General features: G+C 38.8%; 1 protein-coding gene across 1 annotated transcript in view; it reads right to left on the reverse strand.

Annotated features, from left to right (window-relative positions):
- The window catches only part of LOC122798461 (sterol 26-hydroxylase, mitochondrial-like), a 934,778-nt gene that overhangs the window by 479,877 nt on the left and 433,705 nt on the right, over nt 1-21,196 (reverse strand). Inside the window, exon 3 of the mRNA XM_044067402.1 lies at nt 19,533-19,732. Coding sequence (XP_043923337.1) covers nt 19,533-19,732 — 200 coding nt within the window. The remainder of the gene's footprint in view (nt 1-19,532; nt 19,733-21,196) is intronic.

Below are 21,196 nucleotides of genomic sequence, written 5' to 3' on the forward strand. Positions count from 1 at the left end.
GCAATGGGAGGTGTAATGATTGCAGATGGCTTCAAAATAATTTATCTCCAGACACACACACACACACACACACACACACACACACACACACACACACACACACACACACACACACACAAAAACACACTTGCCAGTAATGAGATGCGTAGCTTTATTGCTTCACATGTGTGTAGTAGGTGAATTGGCTTGAAGGCTGTACAAGGCTAGGTAAAGGGAATACCTTGGCATCAGGCCATATGACAATGGTCTCCAGTGTGGCTCAGGGGTGTAGTCCCTGGAGTGGTCCCCACAGGTGGGTACTGTATTCACCATCCACTCTTCTGGGTTACTATTGAGGGTGGCCAGTGATGTGCACTGCTTCCCATGCATGTGATCTATATTCCATAACATGGACAGTGTCTGGGTGGTGCACATGTCCCACATGCATGTTCTTTGATGTGAGAAAGTGTACTTGAGGTCTCCTGGGCATGTTTTGTGTACAGATTGTTATCTTCTGATGTAGCATTCCTGACCGCATTCGGGGAGACCTGGCTATGGAACTGAGGTCGTGCTTGCACCTACATTAATAGCATGATACCAGTATTTAGTGGAGTTAGTGGCATCTGTCCATACAGTGCATGTGTATAAGGCATGGTATTCCCTTTGTGGGTTACATTTGAAGACTCTACAGTTGTTTCAGGCATCCAGTGGAGAACATAGCAAAAGGACCACTGTAAGCATTTATTTGCCTGCTGTAGGGATGGAACAGGGTGCCATGTCTATTTACTTGCTGGATAACACACACTCAGTCAGGAGATGTAACACATCACAGTACTTTCTGATGTAAGTGGCACTGTTGTGGTCAACAGGCATGTAGTCCACTGCAATCACACTGTGGTTACTATCTGTGAGGCAATATGCAGGGAACTACCGATATAGTGGTTGTTGCCTGGCCAAGTCTGTTTGTGTATGAGGCATGGGTGGACAGTGTTCTCTGAGTAATACAAGGGTTACCTATATCGTTTACCAATCCGTAATGTCACATGTAGGGCTATGGATTGTCCACACCAGCCTCTCTGGTGTTTGACATCTGTTGCCTTTGCAAGTTGGACATTGTGACATAAACTAGGTCCTCAATATAATAATTTAGCAAAACCTCACTAAAATGCATCTTGTTATTATACAATCACAGCAACCCCCACACAGGATACTGATGGCATACACACACTTGGCAGTACTGAGATTACAACCCCTACCTAGCTATGTATTCCTACTACAGTGTACCACATTTATCGCACACATCACGAAGCTTATAGGATGGATGTTGTCCCAAGGTACTTCTAAGGTGAGGAACATCACCAGACCTTGTAAATACTGGCATTGGTTGATGTGGGTGGGAGATCCCAAAAATAATTTTACCCTAAAGACACATTTGTATTTGTCAGGGGTGAGGTTCAAACCTCTAACAATCTTTACTGACCATTATGTTATGCATTTACCATATGCACCACTGACCTGACATGGTTTAGTGTTGGCAACAAGTACTTCTAAGGTGGATGATATCTGCAGGACTGAAAAAGTCAGGATATGAGATGTGCACTGGGTATAAATGGGGCCAAACTCTTTGAGGTACACACACAAACACTTCCCACAGATGAGACTCAAACCCACACCTGTATAGTTACTGCTGCTACATTGATCTGCATTTATGGCATGTGCCATGGAGCTTATAGGGATAGACATTCTCCACAGGAGTATTTCAAGGTGACTGACATCAGCAGGCTTGCTAAAGTAGGGCAATTGGAGGTGTAGTGACTGTGAATGGCCTCAAAGTCATTAATCTCTACACACAAACACACAGACAAAGTTTCACATTTGTCATGTCTGGGATTAGAACTCCAACCTAACTAGTTTGTTACATTATAGCATTACAAAGTTATTGCATGTGCCATGGAGATTATGCGGCCGAGAATTGGCCAGAGGGTTATTTCAAGGTGACTGACATCAGCATGAGTGCTAACATTGTCTATGGGAAGTGCAGTGTGTGTGAATGGGCCATAAACCATGCCTCTGGAAAAACACATACAACACTCAGTCACACACAACTTTACACTTGACAGGATTGGGTATACAAATGTTAGATTAATACTGATTTGTACTATCATGTAACATAGTTATCACAAGCACCACAGACACTATAGGGCTGAGGGCTACCAAAAGCAAATGTCTACAGTGATTGATATCGGCAAATGATGTGATATTGGCCAATTGGATGTGTGGTGGGTGGGACAGGCCTCATGATGGCAGTTTCTTTGTCACTGTCTGCCTCTCCCTTCCCCAAATCTCTGTGTGTGTTTGTTTGACCTATTATAGTGTATTGTCCTTGGATATGTGTGAGTATTCCTATCCAATGTGTGTCAAAGCATGAATGGTGTGCAATGTGGTGTGTGCACAGAGATTTGCAACTGACAGATATGTATAGTCCACTGTTGTTGTCAGACATGGGCTTCATTTCTCTTAGTGTAGGAGCATACCCAGTATGACCTTCTGTATTGAGTGTGTGAATCCATTCCAGGTAGGTTGTACTAAAGTGCAGGATTTTGTGTTCTACACCTACAGCTAGCCACCTGTTTCTGCAGGATATCTGTAGATAGGTTGACAATATAGAATCACAATGGGCAAAAGATAGTGGGATACTGTAACTATTGTGTCTGTGCTGCTTGTGTTACATGGTTGGTGTTAGCAGAGATATTCAGACATATGTACTGTTTTACACTATGCTGTATTATGTCATCAACTACTCACAGATATACTTATTTGTTCACAGTTATTTTTCTGGGAAATACAAGATGAATGAAACTGTGTACAGTATTGTGGTTTGCAGCCTACATATTCTTGCACACTCATGCCATTCTGGAGGAGTAGCTGCAGACACTTGCTGATGGGTCTGTGTAAATGGTCCAGCACCTTGGAACTGTGGTGGCTGAGGATCCCCTGCTTGCACATCTATCGACATAACAGAATGTCCATATCCTGCTGTGGCCATAACTCTGAGCTATACAGATTCACTTAGGTTTCCCAGAGGCAGGGCTCATATATCTGGTCAGTTCCCCTTCACATTGTGATTTATGAGCGGGTTTGTAACCACCCATTACTGGGTTTGCAGGCTGGGGTAGTATGGGAACCATCAGAGTTCCAGATTTCACACACTCCATGGCATCCATGCTTCTACACCCCCGATATATGCCACATGCCAGATGTGGGTGTCGTGATAGCTTCCAGGGCTGCCAGCACACACATTCATTATAATAACCTTGGCATTGCACATGACCTCACAGTCGATGGAGGGGAAGCCCTTTCGGTTTATGTAGAACCTACCCCGCTCGCCAGGTTGTGCTTTGATGTGTATGTGAGTGCAGTCTATAGCACCCACTACCTCAGAATATTCTGCTATTTGGTGGAAGAGGAGCATATTGCTGGTCAACACCTCACAGGTGTTAAGGAAATATACGTGATTACCAGCATGTGCTGACATGGCATCCAGGAAATGGTGAAGTACCCTGGATGCTGATGCCTGTGAGATCCCCATGATACTCCCAGTTGGCCTTTAGAAGATACCTGTGGCTAGTATTCTTAAGCTTACATATAACTTGGTATCCACTGGGATGGGTTCCCCTCTGTTGGTTCTGTGTGTGAGGCATGGCCGGCACAGCTCAACAATTTGCTATAGAATGTCCCTGTCCACCCTATAGCACTCCACTATCTCCAGCTCATGTAGCCCCTGGTAGGTTACCCTGGGTATGTACACTCTTCTCCTTCTCCTCACTGTGGGTTGCTCGTTAGCATTCTCATCCTCACCACCCTCAGCCACTTGCACATATTGATGTATGAGAGAGACAGCAGCCCCTATCATTTTGTTAGTTTTGTCAGGTAAAATTTCCCTGTGTGTGTACACCAGTGGTGTAGAGTTTGTGGGAAAAAACAGAGTGAAAGGTGGCTTGCATAGTTTATAGTAGTGTGCTGGGTTGGGCTGGGCTGCTGCCTGTGTAACTGGCTGATTCTGATACATTTCACCTGCCAGCTATGCCAGTTCCCTTTGATTGCCTACCTCCTGCTGTTTTGCCTTGCCATTTCCTTCCTGTTTAAGCCCCAAGGCGCACTGTGCATACTCAGTGCTCAGATGTAAACAGCCATTTAGGCAATGTAAACACTGATAGACAGCCTCAGACACCTCCCCATTCCTTAGCTGTGCATCGCTAAGGGCAAACACAGGCTACAGTGCTCCAATAAGCTTACAGCAACAGCTTACATGGCATCCAGGAACTGGTGCAGTACCCTGGATGCTGATGCCTGTGAGATCCTCATGATATTCCCAGTTGGCCTTTAGAAGATACATGTGGCTAGTATTCTTAAGCCTACACATAACTTGGTATCCACTGGGATGGGTTCCCCTCTGTTGGTTCTGTGTGTGAGGCACGGCCGGCACAGCTCCCTGTTATGAGGTCATCTACCTCTTATGCTTATACCATGGTATTGCTGCACCTACATGGTTGGATGCAAGATAACAGTGAGGGGAAATCTGTGATTCAGTATCAATCCCCTCATTTGCATAAAACTGACTGCTAATGCATGGTTACAAAAGTGACACTCAGCCTTCCCCCTTAGCAACCACTATTCCATGGTATTGTTGTCTTATGTATGCCATTGACTATTAGGACAGAATGCTGATATTGGTTTAAAATCTTATTTCCAACTTTTTTCTTATTTTCGGCCCGATCCCATTTGCGCACCCCTGCCCTATGCTTAAACGGTTGAAATCAACCAAAAAAATAAAAGTTATTTTTTATAATTTTGCAACTTTACCATGCCAATGGCCATATATTTGGTCATTGGCATGCCTACTACATTGAACAGATGCTTTCTTCTGAGCAGTTATGCCTCCGTTTTGTAATTTGCAGAAATGTATTTGGTTAGTAACCGATTACATTTCTGCAGGTTACACTATTCCTGCACAGATGCCTGCCTGCTTTCTGGATCGCTAATTCACCTCATTTGCATGGTTTTCACCTGCAAATAGGGTAATTATCATACAGGAGCTGTGTCCATGCAGGGATAGTGTAGGAGCACTCATGCATGTCCCGGGAGCTCATTCCTGCATCACTCGTCGGCCATATTGCGTGCAGCAGCTCTTGCACTATTCCTGCACACTGGGCAGAGCTTGCTGAATTCTGGGGATTATTTTTCCACGAGTGTCTCCCAGTTACCACCCCTCACATCCCTAGTGACCTTTTCAACAACACAAATAGTAAATTTCTTAAATCTACTACAATTCATTACATGCTTGTAAAGTGCATTTCTTTTATATATACTACCCAGAAGTAGTCGGATTAAAAATATCATTTTTAGTAATAACCCTGTGTAATTCCCTGTAACAATACTGACACACTCATTAATAAAACAACACAAATAGTAAATTTCTTAAATCTACTACAATTCATTACATGCTTGTAAAGTGCATTTCTTTCATCCTGCTTTTTGATAGCATAACATTGTTGATAAAGCCTATTTTTTAAGGCCAAATCAGTCTTCCAAAATAAAAAGCTGGACAAGACAAGCATATACCTATATATACTACTCCAGAAGTAGCACAATTAAAACTATAATTTTTAGTAATAAGCCTGGGATAATTCTCTTTCACAATAGTGACACACTCGTTATAAAACAACACTGGAAAAAGGCCTCATATTTGTACATTCCTTTTCTGAAACCTAAAATGTCTCAATATTTTTTGCTTTTTTATATACCATAATAGGCTCTTACCCAGTCTTTCACTTAATCCAAATGATGGCATGATCTTGGATCATTTGTTATTCATTATGCATTTAATTTCAGCCAATCCCCTACCATAAGGAAGAACCATCACCCTAGTAAAACCATGCTTATCAATATTTTTATTAGGAAAAATACTAGGTTTAGTAATAATAAGGGGAAATCTGCTCCATCTAAACTGTATAATCATATCAACTCTTTCTTCTATCAATTTCAAGAGGTAGTTAGTACCTCTCCTAAAACATTTATTTTAACTGATTTAACTCATACCTAAAAGTGTCATCCTCAGAAGTCAGTCAGGAAAGGCCTACCATCTCCCCCTTAATAAGATTTTTCTTTTACCATAATGGATGCCAACTATCAAAATGTAAAAAACTATTAGAAAACATTTTTTATAAATACAAGTTTCATATTTTCTAATCACCACATTTTTTATTATACTTCCATCTAAAATTTCAGTCTTTCATCATTCACCTCTGTTGTAAACTTAAGGAAAGAGGTTGTTGTTAGAAAAATATGTATTAATGTATATGTTTAGTGCTTATTAGGAGCTAAAAGGGTTAACACATGTCATTCTATTTTATGTACAGCTTAGTTTTGTATGAAACTATAAGATGCTTTTCAAACTGCAATATGCTTTCTGAAACTGCAAGATGCTCTCTGACCTAGTATTTGCTAGCACAGCAAAATTCATGTTTATGCCTTTTGGAAATTTATTGAGAAGCAGGTGATTATCTGCTAGGTCAGGAAAATAATGAATAGAACAATACTGTTTTCTATAATGTTATTGAACTTGAACAATCAGCTCTGTTCGTGTTATGAGAACATGCACAGCTGCAGAAAAGATAGATACAGTTGAACAAAGACTGCTTGAAGAAATGAACTATAATCTGTACTTGCTTTGTGCTCGAATTAGCCATAGTACCTTGAATGGTAACATTGCATAGTGAAAAGTTGCATCTGACCGGTGGTCATCAAGGCCACGTTGTTTTTCTTAGGAATTTTTTTTTGTAAACTTGATATGCCAGCAGAAAATCATGGACAAACAGCTGCTATGAAATAATATTGAAAGAACTTGTGATTTATTATGTCAGCGTAGTCGGCAATGTCTTGTAAGAAATGTATAAGAATGGCTTCACTTCCTGATTCTAGTTAGACAAACTCTGTATTAGCACGTTTTTGTCTCCTTGCTGCAAGATTAAAGTGCCTTAACCTGAACCTGCTGTGTGTTGATCTTTTTGAAGTTGTTCTTCCTTTGACAGATTTGGTCCTTCAGACCGGAAACTCTCACTTCGCCTCAGGTCAGATGGGCCAGCTGGCATGAAACCATACGGGGAAGAGACCACATCGGTTCTTCTGCTCTGAAAGACCTCTGACTGAATTGTCTTAAAAAAGAAGCCAGCCACTTTTCTGATCTGTGACTGCAGGACGAGTTAACGGTTTTTCCTCAAACCAGGCGATCAATCATGGAGGCTCAGGTAAGGTGAGATTTACCTTTCTTCTGTTTTAGATCAGGGACTTGATTTGTATCATCTGTCAGGAGATTTGTCTTGTACAAGTCAGGGACAGGAAGATTGCAGTCTTGTCATAGATCAGAGAAACAGAATAGGTAAGGCAGCTATTCTAGATAAACTGTGAAAAAGAGAAATCGTGGTACCACATGAAAATAAGAAGGGTTATGTAACATTTTTAACAGTCAGAACAATATGGGAAATAAGTGCACAAAAAGATCCCAAGATCCGCCGTTAACTGAAGATGCAAAATATATGTAATTACAGCGTGCCAACAATGTTAGGTACTATACAAAATGGGTTAATAAATATGAATTTGATGGCAAATTAGAAAAATCCTCACTTATTAAACTTGTCAAACAGCTTAAAACTGACGCAAAAGGTCAGGTGAAAAAGCAACGTCAATTAGGCATTCCTCAGGCACACAGGTGGATTGAGGAAGCAAACCGTAGGGAACAAAAAAGTAATAATTCAAAAGCTATGTTTCTAGATAAAGAAGACAATAATTTAGTAATAGCATCAGCCCCTCCACTCCCTCTGCTTCCCTTACCAGAATATGAAGCGAGTGAACAAGCTGGTCCACCTCCGCTATACCTGGCCGTCTCCGCAAAGCCAAGACCGTATGTCAGAGATCCCATCGAGACTAGGTCTCGAACATGTAACTTAAGAGGGGATACTGAGTTATATCAAATGAACAAAAATTCATGAGCTATGAGTGAAGAAGAGATATGTCTGCTCATAGAAGTACCAAATTCTCAGGCAGGACAGGAAGGGCAGGACCCAGCTCTCCTAGTATATAGACCATGGACACCGGAAGACATCTGGAAAGCCACAGAGGGAATTCCCCATCCAAAAGTTAATTTTAGAAAATTCTTAGAAGACTTACAGGGCATGAGGTTAAGTTATCATTTAAATGGAGAAGAAGTAGAAAAAGTAGTTAGACAAATCGTTGGTCCAGATTGGCACATGATCAGTGGCAACTGGAATCCCTGTGACACAGAACACAGGCCACTCCCACATAGCAACGCAGAACTGGATAACAGAGTGAAAGGTCTAACAGACCGAATCTCTGAGAAATGGAAGCCTAGGGCAGACTGGACTTGCATTAATCAATGCATCCAACAAGAAGGTGAAACTGTTGACAATTATTATGCTAGATTATTGGAGTGTTTTAATAACCATTGTGGAATGCAGATACCTGAAGACCAAACACATGATTCCCCGTATGAGCAGCAGCTAAATAATGCATTTTTAAAAGGCAGTATTTTGCCTATAAGCAGCTTTATTACAAAGCACATGGTAGACCATCGTACAAGTAGATTACAGTCACTACTTGAATATACTAGACATGCCGAAAGGCATTTTAACAGTAAAAAGAAAAAGAAAGCCCAAGTATTTTCTGTAGAAGATGGAGCAGAAGTTTATGTAGTACAGTCTGGGAAAAAGGGCAAGAAAAATGCCCAAGGAAACAAACAATCTGCTAAGTGATCAGAGGAGATTGAAGAGAGAAAGAAAAGGGGTGAATGTTTTAAGTGCAGAAAAAAGGGACATTTAGCAAGGGATTGCAAGCAAAACAAGAAGGTGGCCATGGAAGATAAGGAGGGTGAGGACTGACTATATGATAGTCAAGAATCACTAGAAGGGAATAACCAAGAAAAGACAAATGCAAATGTGATAGAGGGAGTAGAGAATGTGATAGAAGAAATAGAGGAAGTACAAGAAATCACCGATGGGGAAGAAAGTGAAATTTTAGACTTAGCATTATTGAGCCTAGAGCTCTACTTAGCAGACACGAAACCGGAAATTACACTTCTAGTAGAGGGGAGGGAAGTAAAATTCCTGTGTGACTCAGGGGCATCACGGACCCTGATACATAATTCCAAACTAACAGAAAATTCAGAATCATTTGATTACATATTAGTGAAAGCAGCTAATGGACAGCTGTATCGGGAGCCACTCTCCCATAACATATCAATAACTGACCCTGTTTCAGGGATGACCCAGAAAACCAAAACTGTTGTTTCTGCAAAATGCCCTGTAAACCTTTTGGGCAGAGATCTTATGCAGATATTTGGCATAGCAGCAGTTCGAACTATGCAGGGTATGGAAGCACAGCGACAAATGGATACTTTTGTGGTGCGACCGGAGGGCGAAACATTTTATTGGTACAGCCAGGACTTGGTCATGACTGGTCCAGGGGCAGTAACCAAAGAACTGATGAACGTAGCCATCAGTAAGTCCCCCTCCCTTGACACTGATAAACAGCATTTGTTGCACTGTACTCTGTATTATTGTAGCACACCAGGACCTGATAAGGAATATGAGCAAGAACTGTTTAGAGATTAGTATTACGTAATCTGTACTGGGACACAGAAGGGAACAGTGTAGTTAGCTGTTCATTGCCCCAGGAATTCTTTGCACTCTATAAATCTAATCGATTACCACATGTTAGTTTGACTAAGGACAAGAATGTGAAATGGGCAGACCTCGGAGAAAAAGTCACAAAGTGGGAAAAACAGACGGAGTTAGAATTGTCAGAACAGGGAGTACAGAAGCAGAGGTTAAATTGGATAACACAGATACACCCAGCTGTACACTTGCAGTCTAGTGAGGACAGCTGATTAGCACTCTTACTAGAAGAGGAAGAAAATGCCTTATGGAGCATACTAGAAACTCTCTGATCAACAGGGAAATCAGATGTAGGACTAATTCGTACAGCGGACCAGTTACTATCACACCAAAATCAGCATTTAGACCACGAAAGAGACAGTATCTCTTAAGGAAAGATGCAGAAGTAGGAATCAAACCTATAATAGCAGCTTTACTTAAGGAAGGAGTACTGGTAGAATCTCCTGATTCACCATGTAACACACCCTTATTTCCTGTCAGGAAAGCAAACAGAGAATGGCGTATGATCCAAGATTTACAAGCTGTAAATGACGCAGTAATACCTAGAGCACCTAGGGTGTCAGATCCACACACCCTATTGCATGATTTGAAGCTTCAACAGAAGTATTTTTCTGTGGTAGATATTAGCAATGCATTCTTTTCGATACCGATACACCCTGACAGCCAACATTGGTTTGCATTCACATTTCAGGGGAAAAGGTATACATACACACGACTACCACAGGGATATTGTGAAAGTCCGACAATATTTTCACAAGAGATGGCAAGCAACTTGGCGGGATTTAGCCCACCAAGAGTCAGTCAGATTTTACTTTATGTAGACGACATCCTGCTGGCAGCCCCCACCCAGCAAGAATGCAGAGAAGATACCATAGCATTACTACAATTTCTAGTCACTCAAGGACATAAAGTAAACAAAAACAAGTTGCAGCTTTGGAGAAAGCAGGTTAAATACCTGGGATATGTAATATGCAAAGAAGGCAGAACATTAGATGAAGATAGGAAAATAGCAATTTTACAAGCACCCAAACCGACTACCAAGAAGGAAATGATGTCCTTCCTGGGTACGACTAATTTCTGTCGGAGTTGGATTCCAAACTATGCCTTGGAGTCTGCTGCACTGACCAACTTGATATACAAGAAGCCTATGGCAGCACAAGATTTATTACAATGGACATCAGAAGCAGAATCGGCTTTCTGCAAACTAAAACAATTGATAGCATCCTCATTAGTTTTAGGATTACCAAACTATCATAAAAGTTTTTTCCAAACTGTAGATTGTAAGCAAGGTTATATGACATCAGTGTTAATGCAGCAACATGAAGACAAGCAACGCCCCATAGCTTACTATTCATCACAGCTGGACCCAGTGGCGCGATCCCTGCCCCACTGTGTACAAACAGTAGTCGCAGCTGCAATGGCAGTACAGGCTTCAGCCTCAGTAGTGTTGTTCCACCCTCTCACATTGAGAGTGCCTCATGCAGTCGCGATTATTTTACTGCAAGAAAAAGTAGCATATCTTTCTCCTGCTAGACATCTTTCCTGTATGACTATACTGTTGAGCCAACCTCATATGACAAGTGAACGATGTACAACTTTGAATCCGTCTACCTTGCTCCTGACCCCTGCTGATGGCACACCACACAGCTGCCTGCAGGAGATTGAGCAAAAGACACTGCCTAGAAAAGATCTAACGGGTGTTCCCTTGGATGATGCTGAGGTGACATATTACGTGGACGGCTCATGCAGAAGGGGTCCTACAGGGCAGAACCTAGTGGGGTATGCAGTAGTTTCTGATACTGAGATTTTATCACACAACTTATCTGCACAAGCAGCGGAATTGATTGCCTTGACAAGGGCATGTACCTTGGCAAAGGGTAAATGTGTGAACATTTTTACTGACAGCCAGTACGCTTTTTCTACTGTACATGTTTTTGCACAACAGTGGAAGAATAGAGGAATGATAACATCTACTGGCAAACCAATTAATCATGCGCAGTTTATTTTAGATTTGTTAGAATCTATTCAGTTACCTCAGAAAGTAGCTATTTGTAAATGTGTAGCTCATACCAAGTAACAGGATAGGATTTCAAAAGGTAATGCGAGAGCTGATACAGCTGCAAAGCAGACAGCTTCAGCTTCAGAAATATTTCTTTTGAGTGAGGAATTACAACCTTTTGAGATTTTAGATTTAGAAATGTTGAAAACAATGCAGACACTTACTGTGAAAGTAGAATAACAGAAATGGATAAAACGAGGAGCAATTCTTGAGAAAGGGCTGTACATCTCCAAAGAAGGAAAACTGATATTGCCGTCTAATTTGTTTAGATATGCAGCTCTGTTGCGCCATGGGCAGTGCCATGTCTCAACAGGGGGAATAGTACAGTTAGTGAATCGAGTGTTCACAGCATATGGATTTACAAACTACACAAAACATTTTTGTGCGGCATGCCATGTTTGTAACAAACATCATGCACAAGGGGCGTTGAAGCTTAAACAAGGGAGTTTCCCTGCACCACCGTACCCATTCTATACTATCTGTATGGATTTCATAGAACTGAACAAATGCGAAAATAAGAAGTATTGTCTTGTCATCATAGATATGTTTTCCAAATGGGTAGAAGCTTTTCCAACCAAAAATCCAGATGCAGCTACTGTTGCAAAAGTCCTTGTTAAAGAAATTATTCCTAGATTTGGCATTTGGAAAAGATCTACAGTGACAATGGCACACACTTTGTAAATCAAACTATACAACAATTAAGCCGATATTTTGGAATTTCCTTGAAGAACCATTGTGCATACCATCCACAATTCGCAGGACTAGTAGAAAGGCATAATGGGGTTTTGAATAATAAACTTAGGAAGTTAATTAGTGAGACACAAAAGAATTGGGTGTACTGCCTGCCTCTGGTATTGTTGAGCATGAGAACTGTTCTGAATGCAAAGCGGTTAACTCCTTTTGAAAAATTATTTGGGAGGGCATACTATATACCTCAGTGGAAACCTCTCATGCCTGCAGACCAGGAGGCCGACAGTTCACTCGCAGAATATATGAGATGACTTTTAAGTAATAAACAACTTTTGCAGTTAAATTCTGTTTCAGATAAAGAACAAACCAGACCATCGGAAGCAGCAGTAGTCCCAGGCACGTGGGTCTGGGTGAAAGTCATCAAGAAAAAGAATTGGACATTACCGAAGTGGGAAGGGCCATACCAAGTGCTACTGTCAACACCCACTGCAGTCAAGATCGCAGAGCGAGCGTCCTGGATTCATCTGACACACAGTAAACTGGTCAAAAACTTTGAACTGGACAAAAAACTTGTTACTGTTACACAAGAACAAAATTACCAGATACGGAGCAAATAGGAATACAGAACAACCTCAGAAGTATTGCATGATCATTCTGTTAACTATACTGATAACATTAATCTTTTTGCTGTGGTCTTTCCTTTTTCCAGCCACACGAGCTGAACTGAATAAATGAGATGTGTTATTCATAGACTGGCATCTGAACTTTAACACTTACCAAGCAATTAAATATGTGTATGCTGAAACTTTTAATGTTTCAAATTGCTGGATTTGCACAGCTATACCAACAGCATACGGGGGATTGTTAATGACTGCTGTCCCCCTAGGGATCAATGAGACCTGGGAAAATTTGATTTTTGATACTACGACTGTGAAATCACAATACAAAATAGCATTGTACCTGCCTGTTACACAAAAGGAAATTGTATGTTTTTACAAAAATGATACTGTTCAGGTGGGTTGGAGCAATTGTAATGTGACTGTTCCTGACAAGTGTTATACCAAAGCTAATAATGCAGGTTATATTTGTGATACAAACTATGACTCATATTTTGAATCAATGCACAAAACGGTTGATGAAGTACAACATAATCCTGATCTTTTTAAACAACTATCTATCATTGATAAGAAAATGTTTCATGCAGGGCAAGTATATATTAATACTAAAGTAGAGAATTGTTATTTTGAGTGTGGGGAAAAAAGCATACAAATGGTTACCTGAGAATTGGTTCGGCAGTTGTTTTTTGGGTTACCTGGTTCCGGCCATACGACACACTGCAGTTTTGCCTCAGGGAAGAATTCGAAATGTCAGAGAGGTCACCAAGAAACCTGGAAATCCAATCAAGAGACCTGAGAATCCAGTGGGATGAATCAAAGCAGGCTGGAGAAACCATAACTCCGTGAAAAACAAAAATAAACTAACACACATGGACTTGAGTGACACTATTATATCGTGGGCAGGTATAGCCCCTGCATATGGCACAGTAAAATCGATTTGGGAGCTGAGAAAACTGTCCAAACTTCTCGAAGTAATGAGTAATGCAACTTTTTCTGCTCTCGAATTAGTAACTGATGAAGTGAACGCTATGAGAACTGTGGTGCTTCAAAACCGCATGGCTCTCGACTTCACCCTAGTGGCGAAAGGTGGTATGTGCACTTTAATAAAAGAGGAGCGGTGTTCATATATTCCTGACAACCAGCATGAGTGACCATCTTGAGATGATTCAGCAAGTGTCAGCCATGACCAAACCAGGCCCAATCCCACTGACAGATTTTTTCCAGAATTTGTTTGGGGGATGGGGTAGCATCCTAATGAACATCCTGATTGCCATTTGTGTGGGATTACTCCTATTAGGAGTGTGTATTTGTTGTGGTATTCCCTGCATGAAAAGATTAATTAAAGATTTTATAGACATGTCAGTTTCTGAGACTTTGTATCAAAGTACTGAAATTGAAGAACTGTTGAAACATGAAACACTTTCATAAGTTTAAACTGAATGACTCTCTTAACTGCAAATTCTGAACGGAAGAGGTTAGGAGAAGAAGCAAACTGTTTATGCTTTTGAAAATAGAATAAAAAGTATTAACAGGGGGGAAATGTTAGAAAAATATGTATTAATGTATATGTTTAGTGCTTATTAGAAGCTAAAAGGGTTAACACATTTCATTCTATTTTATGTACAGCTTAGTTTTGTATGAAACTACAAGATGCTTTTCAAACTGCAATATGCTTTCTGAAACTGCAAGATGCTCTCTGACCTAGTATTTGCTAGCACAGCAAAATTCATATTTATGCTTTTGGAAATTTACTGAGAAGCAGGTGATTATCTGCTAGGTCAGGAAAATAATGAATAGAACAATACTGTTTTCTATAATGTTATTGAACTTGAACAATCAGCTCTGTTCATGTTATGAGAACATGCACAGCTGCAGAAAAGATAGATACAGTTGAACAAAGACTGCTTGAAGAAATGAACTATAATCTGTACTTGCTTTGTGCTCGAATTAGCCATAGTACCTTGAATGGTAACATTGCATAGTGAGAAGTTGTATCTGACCGGTGGTCATCAAGGCCACGTTGTTTTTCTTAGGAAGTTTTTTTGTAAACTTGATATGCCAGCAGAAAATCATGGACAAACAGCTGCTATGAAATAATATTGAAAGAACTTGTGGTTTATTACGTCAGCTTAGTAGGCAATGTCTTGCAAGAAATGTATAAGAATGGCTTCACTTCCTGATTCTAGTTAGACAAACTCTGTATTAGCACATTTTTGTCTCCTTGCTGCAAGATTAAAGTGCCTTAACCTGAACCTGCCATGTGTTGATCTTTTTGAAGTTGTTTTTCCTTTGACAGTTGTCCTGTTAATATAATCTAAGAACTCATTCAACATACTTTTATCACCACTCTACACCAAAACACATAATTCAAATAACACAGAAATGTTGTATATTTGCAATAGAGTGGGGGAACACATAGTGAGTTTCCTGCCATCATAATATTATATTATATTAGAAAAGACCAGAGCCATGGACACTCTCATGGCAACTCCTTTAACCTCCGTATAGTATTGTCCCTCAAAGTATAAAAATTGTTACTCAGTGTGAGTTCTATAAATAAATATAAAATGACTTCATCAGATGTTAAGGTACTAAAATGAATTAAGGATTCATGGAACCAATCCAGTCCCATATCAGGAGGAATAACCAAGAACAAATCCTTAACGTCAATACCAACCAACAAACTTTCCTCAAAAAACTCACAATTTGCTGTATTTGTTATGCCATTAATCAAGCAATGCATGCTGTTTTTCACTGAAAAATTTTTTTTTAATTTGTTGTTGATATATTTTGCAAATAGTTCAGGTTTATAGACCCCCACAGCTACTATTGGACTTAATGGAGGATTTATAGTAGATGTATATAGTTTACCATCAAAATGATGACAGTCGGAACATTGAATCCGCTTCCGCAAACTCTGAATTGCGCCTTCTCAAAACCTCGAATGACGATGTTCTGAACTGCAAAATCTTGCCCCCTTTTTGATCCATGTTAGCAGTTGTTTATAGGTATGGCATGGTCAGAAATGTCAATGTTCAATGTTTTTTCGAGTTTGTGATGTTTCGGTGGCACGGGTTTCGTGGAAATGTTTTGGTGGTGTGGCCATTTGATTATGTACCGTTGACATTTTAAAGGTAAACTGATTTATATACCTTGGGTATCCCAAACATAGAGGAGGCTAATGTTTTTACTATCCTCAAAATTTCAACCATCTTCTTGAAAATTTTACAGTCAAAAGCTACATCATTCAATAGAACTCAATTTTATAATAAGAAATGTTGCTTCATTAATATAAGCAGTTGTAAAATAAGATCCATTATGTAAATATTCAAACATTTTTTGTGAATAAATGTAGCTATCCATAATAACAATCCTACCCCATTATCCTGCTTCATTATTCATACATCTCTATTCTTTTTTAATTAATTTAATAAATTCTTCTGTTAAATTATAAAATTTATTAACACTTCAACTATAGAATAATGTTCTGGTTTCTTGTTCACAAATTTTCTCATGTAAAATCAACAGAGGTGTAAAGATGGAATTAAAGTACTTTTCCTAACCAGTTCTAAATCATTACAGTCTACAGACCTTCCCTATCAAAAAAGTGGTAAATTTGTTTTTCTAATATTCAGCTTTAGTTCCAGCATGACATCAACCAAATTAATTTTGCTGGAAGGAATAAAAGGAAATCTTTTCTATATATGTATGCAAAATTAAAACAGATTATAGACACAGAACATCCAATAAACATATTCAACAATATTTCAAGTAATAAGCATGTGAAGAAATACAGGTCATTGCAAATTGGTGCTCTGGTTGTTAATGACAAATTCAATGAACCACCCACGTGTTTCAGTTCTCAAAACAGTCCATCTTGGGACTTTACTGATATTTTTCCAAGCAAAATAGAAAATCAGTGCCTAGGAATGCCACCCTTGACTTCAATTGGAACACCATTAATTGTGTCAAGCTTTGCAGTTACATATATTATAACATAAAAAGTACAAAGATAATGTAATATATATTAACTACTTTGATTTAGTGAGTAAGCCATAGGGCTCTTTTAGGTCTTTTAATTACATTTTTTTTAGTGGTATATTCCTAAATCCCACGTGAGCATTTATGATTTTTTATTATAGCAATAACCCATGCCTGGGTGTGGGTAATGCTGGATTTACCCATGGTTGGTGTGGTTTGGTCATGAGGGTGAAGCCCGAGTGACCAAACAAAGCCAACTGTGGGTAAATCCAGCATTACCCACACCCAGAAGTGAATTATTGCTATTATACAATGACATTATTTAAGAAAAAAAATAATTACTTTTCTTAAATAATGGCATTGTATAATGCCTCCTTGCTGCCCTTCCGCAGCTGTCTGGTATTCTGCAGCAGTTCTGATATACTGCGTATGTGTATGCCTATGCAGTACATCAGAGCTGTGGGTAAAAGCAACGGAGAAAGCAATATCTCCATTGCTTTTTACAAACTGTTTTGCTATGTTAAATGGGTTTAACATAGCGAGACAGCTTTAAAAAAGCAAAGGAGAATATCCGTTGCTTTTTTAAAGCTGTCTCACTATGTTAAACCCATTTAACATAGCGAGACAGTTTTGAAATAAGCAACTGAGAAAGCAAGATCTCCGTTGCTTTTTACAAACTTTTTCACTATGTTAAATGGGTTTAACATAGCGAGACAGCTTTAAAAAAAGCAACGGAGAATCTCCGTTGCTTTTTTAAAGCTGTCTCGCTATGTTAAACTCGTTTAACATAGCGAGACAGTATGAAGCAATGGAGATCTTGCATTCTCTGTTGCTTAAAAAAAGAGTTATAGTAATGGAAAAAGTCCAGGCGACCGGACCTTTTTCCATTACTATGAGTGATTTACAATGTGCACGCTGACCAATCAGCATGCACGTTTTTGAATATTAATGGGGGGTCATTGTATAATAATAATTTTTACATTTTTGCTTACTGTTCTGGTAGATATATGCACTCCTAAATTGCTTTTATTAATGTTTTGTATTTTATGTTATATATTTTTTTGTTTTCAAATTTTACAATGTTTAGGACAGAGCTACTTTAAAATATACTGTTAAATGAATTATAAATAACACTACATTGGCATAGATACAAAAAGAAATTTCAGAAAACGTGAATCATGCATAGCAAACAAGGAAGACAAATTACAGGTACTGCACTCACAGATGCACCTTTAAATACAAACAGAAATGAATTAACATCCCTTTTCTTTATGGGGACAGTAGCAGTGGTCAGACAGGCCAAGTCACAGGCTACAGTGCCTAGGCACACTAACATATCTGCAGCAATAAAAGTACAGCATATTATATACCTAATTCAGTATTTGAGAGCAACCAGACTCATATGACATAGATGTAACCATGCTGGATCAGACTCATATGATATAGCTGTAACCATGCTGGATCTGTAGAACAGCCCATAGCATCCAAATCTCGTCAGTACCATTGCAACCCAAAATGATAGCAGTCAGTAAAATGACCCCAAATAATTTAAGAGTCCTGCAAAGGAGCAGTAGCATTTCACAAGCCTGATGTTGAAAGATCTTCTAGCAGTACCAAATTCACATGACATACTCGCAGATGACTTTACTAAGATATCCCAGGCAGCAGGCAGTGTCTGAACAATGCCATGCTGGAGCTTCCATGGGTTCATAGGTAAATACCAGGAAATCAGGCTGCAGACTATTACATGCCTAGCCAATACCCTAACATCAGTATTAAACTCTGTACCTTGTACCTGTGGAGTAAGGACCTTAACCATTTAACCATTATGCCAGTATGCCCACAAATAGTAGGCAATCAATCTGCAGACTATTACATGCCCAGCTAATAACCATACAGTGACTAAAAGTGAGAATCAAACCCTGTACCTTGTGTTTGTGAGGGGAAACACCTTAACCATTACAACAGCTCCAACGTTCCATTTACAAGCTTTTTTAATGCGGCTTTTCTCTGCTGCACTCCCTGTATTTGCAGCACTGTATCATTAGTGCTGACTCATTTACTTAAGCAATGCAAGCTTAATTTCTGTCCACTTTTTATTTTTTTGTTTGCTGAATTCAATAACATTGTTCTAGTTCTTATCCTGTGTAATAGACCTATGTGTTCCTTTTTAGTACAGTTCCTTGACAGAGGTTGAATTTTTTATTCACATATTTGAATTTGCACTCTAATCTGAGTATATTTGAACATGCTCTTCTCTCTAAGATTTCCCCTTAAATGGCTTGTGTTTTACCCAAAGGAATCTACCAGTGAATGTAAAATGAACACAAGGAAGTAACATTTGCTAAATGAATAAAGAACGCATTTTGTCTCTCTTGTGTGAAATTAAAAAAATTATAGACAGAAAAAAAAAAAATCCAAATTAAAGTGCTTAAATAAACAGGCATGAATGTTTACCTTCAAAGGCAAATCTGTAAAATTCATTAGCTATGTCAGAAACTAGGACTCCAGATGGGCTGTTTTCCCTCAGGTAGTACAATTTCTTTATAAAATCTGATACCACTTCATTGATGGCTCCACAATACACTGCAACATCTTTTGGCTTCAGAATTTTCTTATTCAATGCAGTACGTAGTTTGTGCCATCTTTCACCTTCTCTGAAAAAGACAACAAGCAAGTATTTGCCACTACATAAAATTTACTTAATTCTTGAATACATGCTTTAGTATTGCAATGATATTTTATTATCTTTATGCAACCAAAGTTACACTTTTATGATAAAATAGCAAATCATTGTCATGGAGTTGATCTGAAGAAAACTAAGACAAAAGATTGTGTACTGGGAACTGTCATAGTTAAAATCTTAGAAAAGTGAATCACCACATTATAAATGCAAATAACACAGATTATTTATTTATTTATTGCCACAGATTTCACCGTTGGTCTTCTATATGTCATGTCACAAAGAAAAGTAATATGCATATATTTTGCTCAGAAGGGGATTGCTTAACCCTTTTTTCCCTAATGCCAAATAAGACTACTTTTGCATTGAACTCAATCCGGTAATAAATTGCTTTCTGAATACATCATAGGGAAAAGTGGGGACCAAGATACTGAATCATCTTAAGAAACTATAAAGTTGTTCTAAGTAAATTAAATACACGTTCATAAATGTGCTGGGATTTAAAATGTGCATTAGACATTTAACTTATGATTTATGATGTCTTATCTCTTAAATGAAGTACTAAATATGAGCTCTGTTTATTTGTATTTAATATTGTTAAAACAAAAAAAAAGAGAAAAGTCCAGAAAGTTCTCAAGTTAATCAAACAGCTGTCACATATCATTCTATTAAGGAAAGTGATCAAGGGAAATAGTAATGGTGGGCATTCGTATCACTGCATCTGCAATGGCTCAGATATGCCCTGAAAACACTCAAGCAGTGTTTGTATTTCCTTCAGTGCTTATGCTTTAAGTTCTGTACAGTGATAAAAGTACCATGTAATGTTGTTGTTGCAGTTTTATTAAGTTATTCTAACCCGAGAACTAAATCCACCTAACAGTTCAATGCACAACTATAAAATCGTGAATTACCCTAAAATCTAAAGTAAATCCTGAAAATAAAGATAAAAAGTATAGAACCAAATTCATAAATGAAAACCACAATGAAAATGTGTGGTATTGTAAGAAAATCAGCATTAAATGTAGATCATTTGCTGCTTTGCAACCCTTCAGTACCAAACAAGGGAAGAAACGATTACACAGCATGATCTTCAATATACTCAATTCAGTCCATTTGATATACTGAAAAGAAAATGACAAAATGTATACAGCCTTCTCTCCAGAAATTAAGAAAGCAGACATTTAATGCCAGCCATTGTAACAAAGAAAGCCATGAAAGAATAAAGTAGTTGTCAATGAACAATTGATATATCGTTACACTGATATCTCAAAGCCATCAAGTGAAATGACAATAATATGGCATTGTAACGTTATCTTTACTTCTGTAGAGTTGGAATACTTCATGCAGCTGAAACACTGCAATGGTCTCCAAATATCACACAGTCAATGAATCACATAAATTACCACAATAGCAGTTTGGCAAAAGCCAGAACAGTAAG

This window comes from Protopterus annectens, chromosome 3.part1, assembly GCF_019279795.1.
Source record: "Protopterus annectens isolate FY-2018-M chromosome 3.part1, PAN1.0, whole genome shotgun sequence".
NCBI classification, from domain to species: Eukaryota; Metazoa; Chordata; order Ceratodontiformes; family Protopteridae; genus Protopterus; species Protopterus annectens.